Source organism: Lynx canadensis, chromosome B1, assembly GCF_007474595.2.
Source record: "Lynx canadensis isolate LIC74 chromosome B1, mLynCan4.pri.v2, whole genome shotgun sequence".
In the NCBI taxonomy this organism is placed as follows: Eukaryota; Metazoa; Chordata; class Mammalia; order Carnivora; family Felidae; genus Lynx; species Lynx canadensis.
In genome coordinates, this window is record NC_044306.2 from 132647083 (window position 1) to 132667183 (window position 20101).

At 39.9% G+C, this 20101-nt stretch overlaps 1 protein-coding gene across 3 annotated transcripts in view; it reads left to right on the forward strand.

Moving 5' to 3' along the window:
* Positions 1–20101, forward strand: part of FAM13A (family with sequence similarity 13 member A) — a 362178-nt gene that overhangs the window by 309770 nt on the left and 32307 nt on the right. For all 3 annotated transcript variants that reach the window (XM_030313445.1, XM_030313443.1, XM_030313447.1), the window contains 3 exons: positions 999–1075; positions 1461–1503; positions 10932–11079. In XM_030313445.1, coding sequence (XP_030169305.1) covers positions 999–1075; positions 1461–1503; positions 10932–11079 — 268 coding nt within the window. The remainder of the gene's footprint in view (positions 1–998; positions 1076–1460; positions 1504–10931; positions 11080–20101) is intronic.

A 20101-nucleotide genomic window follows, 5' to 3' on the forward strand; every position in this document is an offset into this window, starting at 1 on the left:
ATTTTTTTTTTTCAGTTTAGTGAATGTAAATGTGTTCTCATTTGCTTATTTGTAATCTTCCTTCATGGGGATGGCTTACTTATTATGTGCTCAGTTGCCTGAATTGTATTTAGAAAGCTTTGGCCACATTCACAGAGGCAGTCAAAAAACCTTACAGATATGCCTCTTGGCCAGCCTGAAATACATGCTATTCAAAGTAAATTTCCTGTTTATATTTTTCCCATCTTAGCTGATATAAAGATTAATATTAAATATCACAGAAACAAAGGTTCTTTACGCCATTTCTTTTTATGGATAGTTTACAGTTTAGCTATGTGTTTTCCCACTTTATATTTGCAGTTTATACTGAAAATATGTTAAATGAACAATGAATGTTACGTTGGTTTCTGATTAGATTCAGGGTCAGATTCCCCAGTTCTAGTTCTTTTTCTTTTTTTTTTTTTTTTCTTGTTTATTTATTTATTTTGAAAGAAAAAGCACAAGTGGGGAAGGGGCAGAGAGAGGGAGAGAAAGAGAGAGAGAATCCCAAGCAGGCTCCATACTATCAGTGCAGAGCCCAATGCAGGGCTTAAACTCACAAGCCATGTGGTGATGACCTGAGCCAAAGCTGGACACTCAACTGACTGAGCCACCTAGGTGCCCCTCCTTAGTTCTAATTCAAATGCCGCCACCCTGATGTTCTGACAATCTGGGTTTTGCTATGGTTAGCTCTAAGATATGGATGATACCTAACAAGGACATTATAGGATATAGTGACCATTTCTGTGATGGTATCAGATACCTTCATTAAGGGGATGATAAAACTCAACATCCAATTTTATGCAAGTGGCATATACTAAACTGTCATAATTTTGCTGGTTTTAACAAAGATAGAAATAGGACTTGAATTAGCTTATATCTGCATATTATCTGATTTTACTATTTTAAATAAAGGAGGATCTTCTGTTGCATGTTTCTTACCATTCTTACTGGGTAACCAATAATATGTTTTGTTACAGAATATGGAAAGCCTCAACTCCACACCATCTCATGAGAGGGCTGGACCTGATGATGTTGAACTGATGTCCGACGAAAGGTAATTTTAGCATTTTCCCCTCAAATTGCTTACAAGAGCATGAATAGCTTTTTTTTTTCTCACTTAATGCAGTGTGCCTTATAAGAACTAAAAAGAATAGAATTAAAAGACTGTATGTTCACCAACAGTATTTTGTAGCATGGAAAATGCTTGGAATAGAAAATCTGCCATGGTGCTCTTAAAGACCACTGTATGCATTGTTGTTTCTAGTTTTATTTTATTTTGATTTTTTTGTTTATTTTGTTTTCGAATTTTATCAGAATTTAATTTAGAGCCACTCAGCTTCCTTTTAAAATGAATGAAGTCATAAATTTCAATGGATGAAAAGCATTGTTCTAAAACAGATTGACCTTTTATGATATTTTGTTGTTGCTGTTACTTGTAGCAAAGAAAATGAAAAAGACGGCAGACATACCCAGCATTTTGAGGTGAGTAGCTAAGAAAATTGTGACTGTAATGGGGCTGTTCATACATTCCTGAGAGCACATGGGAAGCATTATTAGACTGTCAGTAAGGGATAATGAGATTAAGGGACAGGACTGTGATTCGTTTTCAAAAGGCAAATACTGAGACATAAAGATTCCATGAGAAATCATAAGAACTCTTTTCTTTGCTTTTTAAATTCTTTTTTTTAATATGAAATTTATTGTCAAATTGGTTTCCATAGCTTTTTAAAATCTTTTATTTTGCTTGCAGAGAGAAACTTCAATAGCATGGAGGTTTCTCTTTAGATTTTCTGTAAAATAAAACAAAAAGCCAAAGCTACTGGTTTGATTTTTTTTTATGTTTTATGCATTTTTTAAGTGATTGAAATAAATAGGCAGTGAGTTTAGTGGATCTATCACAGAGACTTATCTCATTAATTTTCAAATTAAGATAAACTCAGTGTGAGTTACTAAACCCAATTTGTTTTCTGAGTTTTGTCTCATTTTAAGTAAGCCATGGAGAAAAAGTATCTAACTCCCTTATGTTGTTTATATCTTAAAGTTTTGGTGATTTCCTGTATTCCTTGTTCTCCAAGGGCATCGCCATGCTGGCCAAAATGATTTCCCTTTTCCCAACCCTGGCTTCCATTCAGTGTGCTTAACCCCATTTTTCATTCATGTATGTGTACATAATCTACTTCCAAATGCTTTCAACTCTACTTTCAATGTTTTTATCAATTTTTCTCTTTGGCCAGATTTAAAGCATTTTTCAACCTGTTCTTGAGTTCTGAATCTTGAAATACTAATTATACATAGAACTCTTCCTCTAACCCAGTGATTCCTAATCTTTATTGGACATTTTCTAATTCACTGATGGATTTACTCAGGAGCATGTATTGAGTCCTGCTGTGGACACATACTGTGTTAGAAGCTGCGATTCAGTAACGGCTCCAGTCCCTACCTTCCATGGAGTTTTACAATCCAGGAGACTGAGAATCTAAAAGCTGTAGACTTCTTCTTAGAAAAATGCACACTTTGTGTACAATTGGCATAAAAGAGCTGGGAATTAATTGCCAACTCCCCCCGTTCCCTGCCAATGCTGTGGACTCATCATATTCCCTATGTTCAGTTCTTGTCATGTATACTTCATCGACCTAGCCAGATAATGGAAGGGGAATGCTTCCTCTTTCCGACTTCCAGCTGCTGGGCCACTTCTTTCATCTCTTATTTCCAACCCATTTAAGCTTCCTTCCTTGGGACCCAGGCAACGAGCTGACATCTTTTTCCTTGACACCAGGTACCTTTGTCAGAACACAGTTTCCCCGTGATCGCGTTGTTTCCTTTTTCTTCTCATTTCACCCTCTCTCTGTTCTTTTCCTCTGCTCACAGCAAGCACCTAGTCATCATGCCATTGAACGTTACTTTAAAGAAAATTGCTTCGCCAACCTCCTAGAGAGGTCTCCTCCGTTTCCTCCCTTTTCAGCCTATTATCCTCTATAAGATAAAAGGATATCGAGCAGCCTTTGTGGATGGACTTCATAACATTAACTCGTAAATTCCAGATGGCACCGAAACTCAACCCATGCTGAACTCAGTTTGCCTTGGTATTTTGTGGGCAGCTCCTATGGCAGTGGATGAATCATGGGGAAAAAATCTCAAGTCCTTCTTCCATGTGCCAGGTCCTATTCTTACATGGGTCCGCCATGTGCAGTTACCAGTCACCACCCGGCCCCCGGTTGGCTCTCCTGAGGCACTCACTATTAATAATCATTGCCACCATAATAAGTTCAGCTAGGAGATAAAATTAGGCAGTGAGTTAAAATCTAGCTCGGCAATCCATGTCACCTTTCTTTCACAACTGCCCCACAGGAGAAAAACAAGCCACCACTCCATAAGATTCGGATGATGTTTCTCCTCATGAAGGCATGGGTTTCTTTCACTGAAGGAAATGTATATTTAATTGTTAGTGATGGACTGTGAAAAAGATCCATTTTCCATTTTTAAAGCTCTTTCCCTTGTTTGCCGTGTATTGTGATTGTTTACCATTCAACATGTGCAGCACTTTCTAGAACTTATTTTACAACCTAAATAGTTAATCTGGTCTTCTAGTAATACCACAATAATTCCTAAATCGCAGAGATGAAAAATAAGTCTAGGCTTCGGTTACCCCTCCTAGAATTCTGTGTAATCGGTATTCTATTTCACACCTCCTACAGCATCAGATTGAGAGGCCAACACTTACATGCCCGCCATGGATGGATGCGATGTTGTTTCCAGCTACATTTTTCATGAAGACAATTTGTCTTTCTTAATACCGTCCTTTAAATTTTTCCTTACATATTCTTGAGATCCATGTGAGGTTAAGACAACAAATGACAGCTGTTGGGAAAGGTGGTCTTTCCTTCTTGTTTTGAGTCACGTTTCCATGAGAATGAGGAACACTGGTGATGCTCCTTACAGGGACAGGTAGGCAGAGAGAAGCTGGTTTTAGAATCTGCTGCTCAGACACAAATGCAGGCGCAACTGTGACTTTATTTTTGAAGTAATCATTTTGCAGCCCTTAAATGTGTTTTTGTTTGAATGCATGTGTTGACAACTGAACATCGGTTTATCACTTTGTGGCACATCTTTTTAATTTTTTGAATCAACTCATCTTATCCAAAAAGAGAATCTGCTTGAGATCTCCGATGGTCAGTGGAAAAAAAATTTAGAGTCCCTTCAAAATGCCAAAAATTAAAGTATGATTTCTTTGGGTAGGTTTTCAAGAGGCTGTCATTTTAATAAAATATCCGGGGGGCACCTGGGTGGCTCAGTCTGTTAAACATCTGACTTCGGCTCAGGTCATGATCTCACGGTTCATGAGTTCAAGCCCCACTTGGGGCTCTGTGCTGACAGCTCAGAGCCTGGAGCCTGCTTCTGATTCTGCGTCTCCCTCTCTCTCTGCCCCTCCCCCACTCATGCTTTCTCTCTAAAAAATAAATAAACATTTAAAAAATTTTAAAAATGAATAAAATAAAATATTCCGTTTGGGCTTTTTGAAATGAGGTAATGTAAGGAAGAGCCTAGCACACTGTTACCCGTACAGATGGAATCCAGAGTCTTTGTTCTTTTGTTTCTTTTTAAATTCAGTGAACAACTGGAAGCATCCAGAAGAAAGGTCGTCCTTAAAACCAGCAATTTCTAGATTCTAAAAGGTATCACTGAAAATACAGATTTTCGAAGTTCTTACAATGGAGTTTCAACCTTATGCTTCAGTGATTCCTTCTGATAAGTTCTTTCCTTTTGGGGAGATATTTCATGCCTCTGTATAAAATCCAGAACATGAAACCTATAACTTTATACTTAATACTTTATCAAGAACGCAATACCTGTAAGAATTATTGAGTGCATGGGGCGCCTGGGTGACTCAGTCGGTTAAGTGTCCGACTTCGGCTCAGGTCATGATCTCGCAGTTTGTGAGTTCGAGCCCTGCGTCAGCCTCTGTGCTGACAGCTCAGAGCCTGGAGCCTGCTTCGGATTCTGTGTCTCCCTCTCTCTCTGCCCCTCCCCAACTTATGCTCTGTCTCTGTCTCTCAAAAATGAATAAATGTAAAAAAAAAAAAAAACTTTAAGAATTATTGAGTGCATGGAAGGGTATTACCTTATCTGGGAGAGGTCATTTTATGTCAGAAGTATAAGGTTAATGAAGTGTTAAATTCTTTCAAGATATTTTTACATTCTTTATGCTTTCTAAGCCTACTGCTTAGAAGAGCTTAGAAGCATACCTTTGATAACAAATAAGACATTCATAGTAAACAAAAGTCCATTTCCCTTTTTTATCCTGCTTGAAAAAAGAAAGAGAGGAGTAAGAGAGAAGACAAGGCTTTCCAATCAAGACTGAAAATTAATATTAATTATCAAACATCTTAAGTCTAGTCTTTTATTTGCCCTGAGCAGGATTGAGATAAATTCTGAAATATCCCTGTCAACAAGGATTTATGAAATGAATCACCATGTTATTTCAACTTCGGTGTATTGTATGGAAGCCTTAGGATTTTGTTATTATTGGTTTTAATGTTAGAACAAGAATAATTTAAAGGCTCTATTTATTTAGATTCACTTCCCATTTCACCCAGTCTCTAACGGCTACTGAAACTTTGGAATTCCCATGAACTTTGGAAATTTGTTATGTCCACTTTCTTTTATTGTCAGGCCAAACAGTAAATGTTTATGGTTCCATGTGGTTCTTCTGTTAACACTGTGTGGTTCCTTCCTGTGCAAACTGCATTACACAGTACACTCTCTGATATCATCGCTCCTAGCTCTGGTAAGCCATTAGGCTACTTATTTATATCCTGTGCAGGGAGGGAGAAGGGATGGAACAAAAATTCAACTATTTGAAGTCCGGGAAGGAGCAAGATCAGTGAAGTCTGAGAATTGAAAAAGCCAGGCCCAGTTTGATAGGGCAAGTCTTGACAAAGATCAGGTGAATAGTAGTTAATGGTTCCTTGACCTGAACATGGAATGTCACCTGAGGTCCCAGGCAAGGTGAGCTCTCTTGAGTATGTGCTCCCTGGCATCCTGGTTTTTTTTCTTTTATAACATATGTGACACTGGTATTTACATGTTCAGTGTCTTTGTTCCACACTAAATTCCATATGTTGTTAATTCCTGTAATCCCAGTGCCTAGGACATAGTATGTGTTCAATAAACACTTGCCAGATGAACGAATGTGAAAGGGAAGTAATGAATAATTGGAAATAGCATTTTTTTACAGTAACTATGGGCCAGCCATTTTTGTATATGTTTTTCACTTAATCTTCATGCCAACTTTATGAAGTCTTGCACTTGCATTATAGAAAAAAAGCTTTAAAAAAAAAAAGAAGCTAAAGCACAAAGAGGTTTTCATTGAAGGTCTTGCTGCTAGTTGGCCAGGATTGAAACTCAGCTCTCCAACTCTTCAACCCATCCCCTGTCTGCCACACCACACTGTTGTTTAGTGGGTTTCTGTAGGGCACAACATTTTTGACAAGGGTTTGGTGTGTGACCCCACGGCATAAGGATCTCTGAGTTGAAAATTGTGAAAAAGCAGTAGTCCCCCATTATCTGCGGTTTCACTTCCCGTGATCTCAGTTACCCACAGTCAACCCTGGTCCAGAAGCAGATGATTGTCTTTCTGACATGTCACCTGAAGGTCAATAGTAGCCCCACACTGTGTCACAATGTCCACACGATTCACCTCGCTTCACCTCGCATAGACCTTTGTCATCTCACAGCATCACAAGAAGTGTAAGTATCTCACAGTAAGATATTCTGAGAAAGAGATCACATTCACATCACTTGTATTACATTATGCAGTGCAGTGGTTCTATGTTATTGGTAGTTATTGTTCATCTCTTACTGTGCCTAATTTATCAGTTAGACTTTATCATAGGTATGTATGTATAGGAAAAAGCATAGTGCATGTAGGGTTCAGTACTAGCCTTGGTTTCAGGCATCCACTGGGCGTCTTGGAATGTACCCCCTCAGAATAAGGGGGGACTATTGTAACTCATTTACTCTCTGATTCAACTGAAGATATAAGACATGTAAACAACAAAAGTTGAAACCAGAAATATTTTGGTATTTGAGCATGTCCTTGACATTTTGACATTAATGATCTAGTAGAAGAAGCAGACAAGCAAGTAGACAAGTGTAATTCCATATGATGAGCAACAGGAGAGTGTGTGGAATGATCTGGAGAGGTGCATCACCCAAACTAGGCTAACTAACATTTGAAGGAAGAGTTGTTTTATGCCGGCGTATTGCTGCCGAGCCTGAATAGCTTCAGCGTGGGTGGCCCCTGAGCAGCATCCCTAGATCCCACGTGTACATCAATCCCCGGGTGCACACCAGCAGCCCACTCTGCACCCCCAGGCAAGGCAGCCATGTCAGGTTCTGGTGAGACCAGTGAGGCCAGAAATTGAGAGCAGAGGGCAAATGAAAGAGCAGCCTCAGGGACCGATCACAGCACAGCGGGACAGAGCCGAGCGTGTGGGTGTGCTGATGAGGGCTGTGCTGAGTGTGCCCATGCTATGCAAGCTGTTGCGGTTTGTGTAAGAGAGACCCCGCCACTACTGTGTAAAAAATCAGCCAGAAAGTCCAGAAGCTAATGTAAGTTAATATAGGTCTATAGTGTGAGTGATACCCCATTGTATGTGGCACAATCTAAACACCCTTATATGGTGACTTCAGATACAGTGATCTTTTTGCTATTCCTTAAACATAGCAACCATACCTCAGGGCCTTTGCACTTGCTTTTCTTCTTCCTGAGATGTTCTTCCAGTAGATGACTCACTCCTGCATTTCCTTCATATCTCTGCTCATATGTCCCTACATAGGAAGGGTCTTTCCTGACCACTCATTATAAAATTGCAGACTGTGGCCCTGATCTCCATCATCCCTCTTACTCTGCTTTATTTTTGTCCATAGTCCATATCACTGCCTGACATGTTTTTCTTTGTTTACTGTCACTTCCTGTAAGATTCATTAAGGACAGACTTGATTTTGTCCCCTGAAGTATCTCCAGTGTCTAGAAAATGGCCTAGCATGTAGTAAGTACTAAAAATTTGTTAAATAAATGAGTAAATTTTATCTTTGCATCTCTAGCACACAACGTAATAACCCTATTTAAGTAGATAGCATGTAATGTTATTACTGAATAAACAAAAAAGTTTTGACCTGATTCTTTGTTAGAATAATAGAAACTTAGGGGTTATCTATTCCAGCCTCCCACCCATGTCAGTAATCTCTCTGTCTCCCACATACCTGACTCTCAAACTTCATTGCAATACTGTGAAGAGCAGCTCACTAATTCACAAGGTGGCCCATTGTTGTATGGCACCCAAATCAACTGTGCTCAGAACTCCCCTGAGCATTCTTGAGCCTGTCCCACAAAGTGCCAGCTCCCTCAGTGTTGGGAGCATGCATGTCTCACACACCCAGCACAGTGGGTGCCCCATACCATGCTGTTGAAAGAATGAATAAATCTGTACATTTTGGAGGGGGGAGAAAAAACTTTAATATTCTCATTTTAACTTTCTTTGAAATGGGTGCTAATTCAGATGTAGAAAAAATTTTGTAATCTCAATTTCCTTTGAAATGGGTGCTAATACAGAGGTAGCAGTCATAAAAAGTACACATTGCAGTGAACTCCCATGGTGCCTGTCTTCGTGCTTGCTCCTCCTCAACCCTTCTCACCCACACTGCCCCAAAACACCAAAATTGCTAGTGCTGACTTGTGTCTGGAACCCAAAAGGCTCTTTTCCTTGTTCATAATGCATGTAAAACTCCACCCCTTGAGATAGCACGGTTCACCTCGAATTGCCGTGGAACATGCCTCATCTCCAACCCCTCTCTCTAGCATTTTGAGACACGGCAGTGTTTTCCTCATCTGCATATGGGGCCTGGTAATGAAAAAGAGTGATGGCCTCCCTGTGTGGGTTTCTTATGCTCCAGGCACTGTGTTAGTGGCCTTTTATACCTTCTCCCAGATCTTCAGAGGAACCTTGCAAGATTGATGTTGTGAATGAAGCAGTTCAGCCAGAGCACCAAGCTAGTAAATGTCGGCCACACGGCAAGCCCAGGTCTGCCTGTAAAGCAAACTCCACATCCATTCCACGAGTGCACAGTGTCAGGGGCTGATACATGCTCTTCCAGAAGAATATGTCATGCTTACAATATGGAATCATATTTCTTATATTCGTTTTTATGTCTCTAAGTGTAACCAGTGTTAAAAATATTGAGAAAAATGTGTATTTGCTGCATGCAGATTCTAACACACACACACAAGTGGTTGGTGGCTGACCCTGTAACTTAAAAAACTGAGTGCCAGATTTGGTCATTCAGCCCTGGTCCACTTAGGACTCAGCTGTAGGAACAAATAATTTTTATAGCATAAGTGCATAATCTGTTTTCCCCATTAGACAAGCAGCATTTTGAGGTATCTTAAAGCCCCAGATTTACTTGGCATTTTCATCTGTCTTTAGGAGCTCATCATGAACTGATTGATGATCTTTCATTTTATTCCAAATGTGAAGAAAATAGCAGCCCCTTGTGCATCATTTCATGGAAATATAATAGTAAAAGCCCCCATCTATTCCCCTGGTGATATCAAAGTGGGTTGAATAGCTATTAAAAGTAGCTGGAAGTCTTAATAGTGCTTATTTTAAGCAGGAGAACATTTCTCATGCATTAAAGGAATCATTTATGATTTCCAGATGTTTAGGTTTTTTTTCCTTTAATATATTTGCTAAAATAAATTTCCAGTTATTCTCCAAAGAAAATCTCTTGTGCAGATCTGTGCTACTTGCGAAGGGTATTTGTGAGTAAACACTTGGGTTTATAATCTTAGGAGAGAAGGGAAAGGGACAATGGTTGGGCTTACAAGATGCCAAAAAAAAAAAAGCAAGGTAAAAAAGAATTAATTTCAGGGCAAATTTTGTCAACATAAAATCACTTAGCTAAAACAGCCGCCTCTGGGAGAGGGTTTTCCCATCCCCCAGGTAGCCGAGCCGGGTGTAGGTGCCCCCAGTGAGCAAAACCAAGTGGAGCTCAGTATTCAGTACTCAGACTAGAAGGATAGTAGGAAAACAAGTGACAGTTTGATATTTGTTAAGATATAAATTATGCATTGCTGACTTGCCAGTTCTTGGCTTTTTACTTTAAAAAAAAAAAAAAAAAAAGTGCTCCCTGTGTCATTTTGGCTCATTTCCAGAGTCCGTATTCCTTACTGCTAGCCCAGATGAGCCGCCAAACCCCTGTGCTGTTTGAATTTGCGCAACAATGCTTTAATACCCAGAGCTCCTCCATAAATAGTCTGTCCTCCCCACACTCGGGGAGAAAACAACCACAGGAAATCTGGGAATGTGCAGCTAGCCCTGCTTAATTGATCTAAGCCTGCAGGGCCAGCAGGAGGGCATTCGTGCACACAGCCTCTGCTCCTGGCCTTGCTGGACTGTTTACCTACGGGGCAAAGAAGTCTGCACACAGGAGACACCATGTTGCTTCTACAGCCTTAGCAACGGCGGTAGCAGGATTTTTGTTGTTGTTTACCGTCTGCAGGGCTGTACTCCTTTAAGGAAACACAAACTCCTTTTCCCTCATTCCTGGCCGCAATCAGTAACCATCAAGACTGTCAGCTGCCTGCAGTTATCAGGAGGGGCAGCAGCTCTTGGAAATCCTCTTGTCTTCCTCAGCGGAAAAGTTAAAGGAGCATAGATGGACAGTGGCTTCTTGCATGCAGGTGGCCAGCCAGTATCCAGGGGGCATCAAACTATGATTTTGATTTCTGTGCTGGGTACACCCACAGCCTCAGCTTGGGAGGTTTCATCCAGAAGGAGTGGAACTGCTGCAGACATTTTTGGGTTTTGGTGAGCAGTAAGATATTTGGGGACATTGTGCTGTTATTGCAGAACCCCACAATGAAGATTCAGGAGCACTCCGGCATAACTGACACCAAACTGCAGAGGACCCAAGATGCCGATGAGCAGCAGGAGAGCTTTGTCTCCGAAGTGCCTGAGCTGGACCTGACTGCATTGTGTGACGAGAAGAGCTGGGAAGGTAGGGTCAGCCGCTATTTGGATGCTTTAATATTGGCAGAGCATATATAAAGTCACATAAACGAGAGGCATATAACCACATGGACGTATGAAAGCGATGGGTGTAGGAGTAACTGTGTTTCTAAATGACTGAGAATCCTTTCCCTGGCATAGAATGTGTCACGTTAAATGTTGCCAGGAGTAATTGCAATCTAAGAAAGAAAATGTGCTTGCCCTCTATCAGAGCGGCACCTTGCAGCCTTTTTTATTTCTTAACTCACCAGGAGTGCTGATGCATGTGTTTTCCCTCTAGTAGTACCGAGTAGAGGACTAACGGATGGGTACACGTTTAGGACTTCATCTGGGCACCCCGCTTCTCTTCCCGCTGCTCCACACCCACCATCTACCTCCTTCATTAAATCTCCTTCCCGTTTTTTCGAGAAGGATGCTTTGGCTTGCCTTGCTTCTATGATTGATTTTATGGATAGAATTTTTTTTTTAAGCCAGGTTAGCCAGCCTAAGGGGTTTGCTCATCAAAGAGAACAATGAATAAAAAGTGCTTGTGCTTGGAAGCCTGTAATACAGTGTGTTAGATTGGTTTTTCTCGAGATTTTTGGCAAAACATTAGAAATTTACTTGTGAGGAAGAAGAGAGTATCCTCATCTTGTCCAAATTGTATTTCAGGAAGGCTCTGGCGGCTCTTCTTTCATTATCCATGTGTCTGCATCCAAACATGTATCAGCGTGTATCCAAAATGCATGCCCAGCCGCCTCTGTGTAGTGTGTGTGTTTGGAGGCTACAAAGAGGGAGAAATTGTGTGCTTGGTTTCAGAACAGCAGCACAACTCAACACAGCGGCACAGAGAATTACAGCTACAGGAAATCAGTCCTTTTCCAAAGCACCTGGATTTCCTTGTCTTCTCCCCCACCCGTTTTTAAACCAAAAAGTACTCATTTGTAAATGAGCATAGATGAAGGACCAAAAGATGATGTAAACAGACCACAAGGTGAAAAATAACAATTCCATTATGCTCCTTGCATCCACGGCTTGGTGAAGCAAAAACAAACTGTTTTTGTTCTAGTCCTCCCTCTTTGCAATCTAAGAAACGTGTTCTAGCCCCTTTACCATGTAATTAGGCAGTGGGTCTGGGATTTTCAACGATCTTCCCAGCTCACGATACAGTCATTAGACAAAATTGCAGGGTGTTTTGTTTTGTTTTTAGTTTAAGTGATATATTCCTGGATAGTATTTTATTGTTCTTCTTTTGTTTTCGGTACTTTGGAAGAATGAGGTGTGTTTTAAATTCATACATTAAAAACAACCCCTCCCCGAGGGTGGGTGATGGGTATTGAGGAGGGCACCTTTTGGGATGAGCACTGGGTGTTGTATGGAAACCAATTTGACAATAAATTTCATTTATTGAAATAAATAAACAAATAAATAAAAACAACCCCTCCCCTTCAAAAAAAGTCCCACAGTAGCCACTGCTACCCAAATAAAAGAAAAAAGCAGTAGCCAAAACAAATGTTGTATTTGGGTTTCAATAATAAGGTCTCTTCACATCAGAAACAAAACTTTAGACAAAAAAAAACCTAGGATTTCGGGACAGAATTCAAATTAGCCACATGATCTTGGTGTATTCAGTAAAGGGACAGGTAGATTCTTCCTCCTCCTGAAATGGACTCAGTTTGATTATTCTTATCTTGGTCAATCATAAATTTGCGATCTCTTCCAGCATATTTTAAGAAACGAGTATGAAAATCCTCTCCAGTATAGTTGAAAGCTAACTTACAGTTTCTTTAAAACTGTTTTATTATTTAATGTCAAGAATTCTCTTCTAGATAAAAGAATCAACATTTTATGTTGTGTTGGGAAACGAGATAGAATTTTTAAAAGCTTATTGGGAAAAAATACAATAGGCTTGGAAATACTACTTGTATTACCCATGTAATTAATGAAGGGACTTGTTTTAACTTTTTTTGCCAGTTACTGTGTTAGTGGCTGAACTTGCATATCTTGAAAATGTACATGGATTCATTTCAAGGCCATTTTCACCATTTGATTACTGTTTTCAGTGGCCGTTTTTTATTGTATATTTATTTTAAATTTCCAAATTACATTATAATAGTATAGTCAAAATAAAGGAATTGTTGTATATACACACACACACGCATATATACATGCTATATATATATATATATATATATATATATATATATATATATATACGCTATATATATATATACAAAATGGTAGCTTTGCAGTATGGAGTCCACTTTGCACTAATTTAAACTGTGAATTTGAGGGGCGCCTGGGTGGCTCAGTTGGTTGAGCGTCCGACTTCAGCCCAGGTCATGATCTCGCGGTCCATGAGTTCGAGCCCCGCATCGGGCTCTGTGCTGACAGCTCAGTGCCCGGAGCCTGTTTCAGATTCTGTGTCTCCCTCTCTCTCTGCCCCTCCCCTGTTCATGCTCTGTCTCTCTCTGTCTCAAAAATAAATAAACATAAAAAAATTAAAAAAAATAAATAAATAAACTGTGAATTTGAAACCAATGCAATAAAATGTATAAATGGAAGTCATTGTTACCAAAACCCTCTGAGCCAGCATCCAACTGTAAGTCTCCAAGTCACTACACAGTGTAGCCTCCTGTTTTGGGTTGGCTTGTCAGTTCCCTATTCTCACACCTTAGTTCATACCCTCTCACTCATATGCAATCACAGAACACCAGGTGAGGTGGTGCTCACAGAGCAGCCTGCCAGTACTAGCCCCAGAAGCATATGCTGCCATATGGCAAAGCTGTTCTCTGGCTTCGGGGGCATATTCTATCAGGGAAACAAAAAAGGAAATGAAACTAATATAGATTCCACAGGCTAGGATCAGAGTCTAATCATGCTTGTCGGCAGATAAGTAATACGTGCTTTTTCTTTTCTTTTTTTTTTCTCTATATGTAGCTATGTATCAGGGCACATTTTTTATCTATCCACATGGCATTATTTTTTTTCTACTTTGCCAAATTAATTGAATATACAAATCAAACGTACTATTATTTGTTACTTAAAGTCCTTGAGGGGCACGTGGGGTGGCTCAGTCGGTTGAGCATCCAGCTCGATCTCAGCTCAGGTCTTGATCTCAGGGTTGTAAGTTCAAGCCCCGCATTGGGTGTCACGCTGGGCATGAAGCCTACTTTAAAAAAAAAAGTGGGGGGGGAAGCCCTTCAGAGGCAGTCATTAGACACCTCTAATTGCTTAATTAGAATGTTCCTAATCAGCCAATTCATGTTGATTTGGAGGGTACCGTTTGTGGAGGATGAGGTTTAAACCATCAGCAATTCTACTAACTTTGTCATAGTGAGATTAAGTTTAAAAACATTTTTAAAGGGTATAAAATACTTCATATTTCCTATTTATCACTACGTATCAAAAATAACTTTGGAAAAGAAATGCTTTAAAAGAATGATAAAGAATCAAGGGATCTTAAAGATCTTTTGACTGAAACCTCCCATTATACAGATAAAAAAACTGAGGCCAAAAGAAGCAAAATGATGATTCGAGATAACAAATCTCCTGACTTCCTCTCTGAGGCCTCTTTCTCAGCAATTCCAGTTATGTATCCTGGCAGGCAGTAGGCCATAATGACTAAGAGCCAGGCACACCGTGGGTTCAATCATGGCTCTAATACTTTTGCCACTTTGTGGACATGTTAGTAAATGTGTTAACAGTTTCAGCCTCAACTTCCCCATTTTTAGATAGGTGTAACAGCAGATGATAATGAGTAACAGAGTACTATTCACTTAGTAAGTTTGTTGCAAGGATTAAAGGATCTAATAGATGCAAAGTGCTTGGCATAGTATAGGAACTTAACAGGCACTATGTGAGTGTTAGTTGGTATTATTACTATTTTCTGTAAATGTTTCCAAGTATGGTTTCAAGAAAAACCAGCCTGAGTTTGACTTCTTTGAACCAGAGCCCAGTTCTGTCTGATGATAGTGCGTGACTCTGAACACAGAAAAGAAGCCCATAGTTACTGGATCCTCCACTGATTACCAAGGACAAATACCAAACCATCTGTGTGTGTGTGTGTGTGTGTGTGTGTGTGTGTGTGTGTGTGTGAATAAGACAGACAGACAGACAGACTCTGGATTAGGGAAAGGTTACATTGAAAAGGCCTCAGCTAGGTCGTTAACAGGGACTCCAATGCCCTGTCAGATGTGGAAAGAACAGAAGACAGGTAGCAAAGTGAATTAGTACCTGATTAACAACAGTACTTAAATGTGCAGAAACATGGATCAAAGTTGGCACAAATGGGGGTATTCTTATTAGGAAAGTCCTCAGCTCTAGTCTGCTCCATATATTTTATTAATGACTTAACTAGAACAAGTGGGGGCCTACTTACTAAATTTGCAAATAGAGACAAAGCAGATATATGAAAATTAAGGATGGAATTTGAATTGACAAAGCTGACTACTAAGGCTCCTTGTAACCCAGATTATTTGAAGGATTTGTTAGGACTACCATTGTTGTCAAGTTAAGTTTTGTAACACGAAGGAAACCGTTATAATAGGATTTCCCCAGTAAATACCCTCTACATCTTCCTGTGTCTGGGATGTACACAGACCTCCTGACACCACTCAGGAGCCACCCTGAAAGGCGGGCGGTATGACATCGTGCCAGGAAGCGATGACTCAAAATAGCACAGAGTTGGAAATGAGATATGGAAAACATCAGCTCCCTTAATTCTGGCAGATTTATGAAATAAATCATCTTAGCAGCCACTTGTCTTTTGTAGAGCAAATGGATCCAGCTGGCTAAGCAGAGTGTAGCTATATCCCCGTGACCACATTCATATTACTCAGAACTATGTTTCTTCTTCCCGCAGTGAATTTCCTTTATTTCTGTGTGTACTGTAGTGTCTGAACTGGGACTCCCCTAGGACCTTTTTTTTTTTTTTTTAAAGTAGCTTTTATCTCTGTTACTTCTGACTTGCTGTGATGTCCGCCGTCCTGGTGGATTAATTTTTCATAGAGAGACATGCCATATTTATGGTCAGAGTTCTTTGTGACAAGACACATGGCTAAAATCACTGTACCTAAGGAATTCTGGTCTAGATATAAAGCTGCATTTGTTTTATGTGGTGCTTTAAGATGAAAATCTCATTTGAAGCATCAAATCTTTTCTGTTTTCCCTTTGGATAATTTTCTTGCGATATCTTCATCCATTTCATTGCTCTTGAATTACTGCTGAAAACATAAGCTATTTCCCAAACTAGGAATGGGGTATGGCAATGAATATATGCTCAAAACAGTCTCTAGGCGGACAATCACTGTCTGAACACACTGTCATTTACTACACTGTTCTTATTCAGTTCTTCTTTGTCCAGGTAAGTGTCAATTATCAAAACATGAGTAGGCCTTGTATTTTTAGATCATTTCAAACTAAAACAGAGGAATAGTTCGTTTTATTGATTGAGTTATATTGAACTATATGTTCTAAACTATAAGACCATATAGAATAAAAGGAAAGAAAGAGATCTTGCCATTTGCAACAACCTGGATGGACCTAAGAAGGTATAAGGCTAAGTGAAATAAGTCAGAGACAGACAAAGATCATATGATTTCACTCATGCAGAATTTAAGAAACAAAACAAATGAACAAAGAAAAAAAGAGGCAAACAAAAAACAGATTCTGACAGACAAACTCATCATTGCCAGAGGGGAGGTGAGTGGAGGGAATAGGTGAAATAGATAAAGGAGATGAAGAGTATGCTTATCTTGATGAGCACTGAGTAATGTATGGAATTGTTGAATGTTATACACCTGAAACTAAGATAACACTGTATGTTAATTATACTTCAATTTAAAAAGTACATGAATAAATCCATGGAAACCAAAAGAGAGAGAAAGAGGAGAAGCACAAGCATTTCATTTCATTTTGCCTGAGTGAGAAACTTCACTTTTGTTCTACATGCATACTAATGATGCAGCATAACCTTTTATTTTTAAGGTTGAAATTCATAATGGTTTTACATTTCTCGCTTTTTAGTGAATGCATTTATGCTAACTCTATCCTTTAAGAGAAAATGTCACCCATAAGCTAGAATTGCTTCCACTTTGTATTTCATATATACCACTGGTGATGTTAGGAAAAGGACACATTGGGACATCTTGTCAGTGAAGTGAGTGGTCAAGAATGGAGCTGTGTTAAGAAAAAGGAAATCTGATGAATGGCCCCATGTTACCCACAAAGGATAACATAACTCCGTTCCACGATTAGTATTTTATAGTTAATTCAGGATCACGATATATTATTTTACTGGAGACATGTTTGGATAATGGTCACAGACACACACTCTTGTTTCAGACACAGTTTAAAACTGAAAGATTAGTTCTATTTCTTTTCTTTTTTTTTTATGTTTGTTTATTTTTGGGAGGCAGAATGCAAGCGGGGGAGGAGCAGAGAGAGAAGGAGACACAGAATCCGAAGCAGGCTCCAGGCTCCCAGCTGCCTGCACAGAGTCTGACACAGGGCTTGAACTCACAAGCTGTGAGATCATGACCTGAGCCGAAGTCGGGCACTTAACTGACTGAGCCACCCAGGTGCCCCAGTTGTTCTATTTCTAAAGAGACATTCTGCTAGGTTCAGACAAACTCAAGGACTTCAGGATCTGAGGTGACACCTTTTTAAATTGCGATGAGTCGAAATGTCAAACTGGCCAATGTCAACTGGCATATGGCCCATATGCCAATATCAATATCAGACTTTGCTTTGCCGATGCCCTCTGTCCCCTGCATGCCACCTTGGCCCCCCCCCCCCCCCCCCGCTTGTTTTGCTCCTTTGCCACTCTGGGGTGAAGTTATAGCCTGCTGCACCACTGTGTAAGCCATCTTAACCCTTTCCCTGCCTGCCTACACTGATACTACTCCTTAAAGAAAATTGCTGCTGTCTTCTGAAATATCATGAAAAGATACAGTCTAGCCAGCTTAATACTTCCATTTTCTGCAGCTTACTCCATTTTTCTTATTCCTCTAGGGGTTACTTTCCACTGACTCTCTCCTTCCCTCACCCCTCCATCCATTTTCTGTTCTTTTCTGCCAGCAGTTTGGAGCTGCTTGTATCTGAGCCCTGACACCTAGGAGGAGCCTGCTGCAAGATTTAGTGCATATGAGGGGAACTCCTGGTCCCCCCCAGCTTTAGTCAAGTACATCTACCCACGTGTTCCCTGCCACTTTGGGAGATGAGTGGACAAAAATCTGTCTTTAACATTGCTTTCCTTTTTAAAAATAATTTGTATTACCACCTGAATTCCCAGATAACTTCATTCTCTTTAAATGTTGAGACCCTAGGGATGTCATTCTACCTGAAGTTAATTTTTTTTAAGTGATGTGCTTACCTCTTCTACTGTGGGGTCTTCAAAAACGTCACAGTCATCCTTGTTATTGGAGCATCTGGCACATACTAAACTGAAGCGCTTTCCTTCAAGTCAGGAGATCTAGTGTTAGTCCTAACTCTTGTCATTGATTAGGTATTTGCTCTTAAATTCATTGGGTTTCACTTTCCTTATATGTTCTCTGTTGGACTGAATCCATGGTTCTCAAATCTGAATGCATGTAGGATCTCTTGGGCAGCTTTTAAAGTGTGTGTGTGTGTGTGTGTGTGTGTGTGTATGTGTGTGTGTGTGTGTGTGTGTGTTGGGGTAGGGGGGAGGTGTGGAGGGGCAGGTAGTATATCTGGGCCCTCTCCTGAACATTCTGTTGAGTTGAGTGGTTGACAACCTGTGTGTTAGAAGTTTCACATATCTCCCTTTGTGATGCTAACATGCAGCCGGGGCTGAGAAATCGCTAAATTAGATGATGTATGAAGTTTCAACCAGCTCTAACGTTCTATGATTATAATATAATGCTTTTAAATAAAATACTGAGTAGGTACTTGTTTAAGATAATTTTGTAGATTTTATAAACACTTTGATAGATGGAGGAACAAATGTTACATGATTCAAGCTCTAGGAATCCCAAACTTTCAGAGCATGGCCAAATTCTAGCCTTGTATAAATCACAGTAATCCATAAGTATACTTAAGGCATAACTTTTTTTTTTAATGCAGGGAGTACTACAAATGAAATACCCTACATCATCTGAGATCTATCTTTAAAATCTGATAGGACTTTTTTAATGAAAAAAGGAATATATTGAGGTGGGTCTTGAGGGAAAGAGAAATATCACTATTCCCTCCAAAAATGACAAATCAGGAGGTTGTGTTGAGTATGCTTTTCTCCTTAAAGACTAAAATAATTTGTACAGATTTATCCTTTGCAAGCCATTCTTCTTTGTGTTTTTGACTAATCTGTGTAAGCACCTTACTTTAACTGTAGTCTTGAGCAGCTTCTGAAGTTTCAAGTGCAAAACATGCATCTTAAATGTGCTAATCCCAGCGCTAAGCAGAAGCACATGAACAGCTTACTGAAAGACCCAAATGGAAGTCCAGACTCCTAGGTAAATGGGCTCTCACAAGATGAATTTGACTCTTTGGTCATTTCACTGATGGATACATATCCATGACGCCAAATATCTCTCTTGCTGACGCACTTGCTTTTCTTCTCCACGATGCCCTCATGTGAAAACGTTCTCATCCCCTTCTCTTTTGAATGCAAGTGAGGACAGAGCTAGAAGGTAGATGAAGGCTGTCAGATCTATCGATGATTTCTGTTGGGGTGTAGCACCCTTCATCTGCACCTGAAATCTGAAGTGAGAGGTTGTTCAGTGCCTCCCAAATCCAGTGCATCCTAAACCATTCAGAAAACTTAGGGAACAATTATGCTTGCTTTCTTTCTTTCTTCCTTTCTTTCTTTTTTAAATTTAAATCCAAGTTAGTTAACATATAGGGTAGTCTTGGTTTCAGGAGTAGAATTTAGTGATTCGTCGGTTACATACACCACCCAGTGCTTATCCCAATAAGTGCCCTCCTTAATGCCCATCACCCACTTAGCCCATCCCCCCACCCAACACTCTGGAAACAATTTGCTTTTATGAGTGGTTTTGACTTCTTACCCT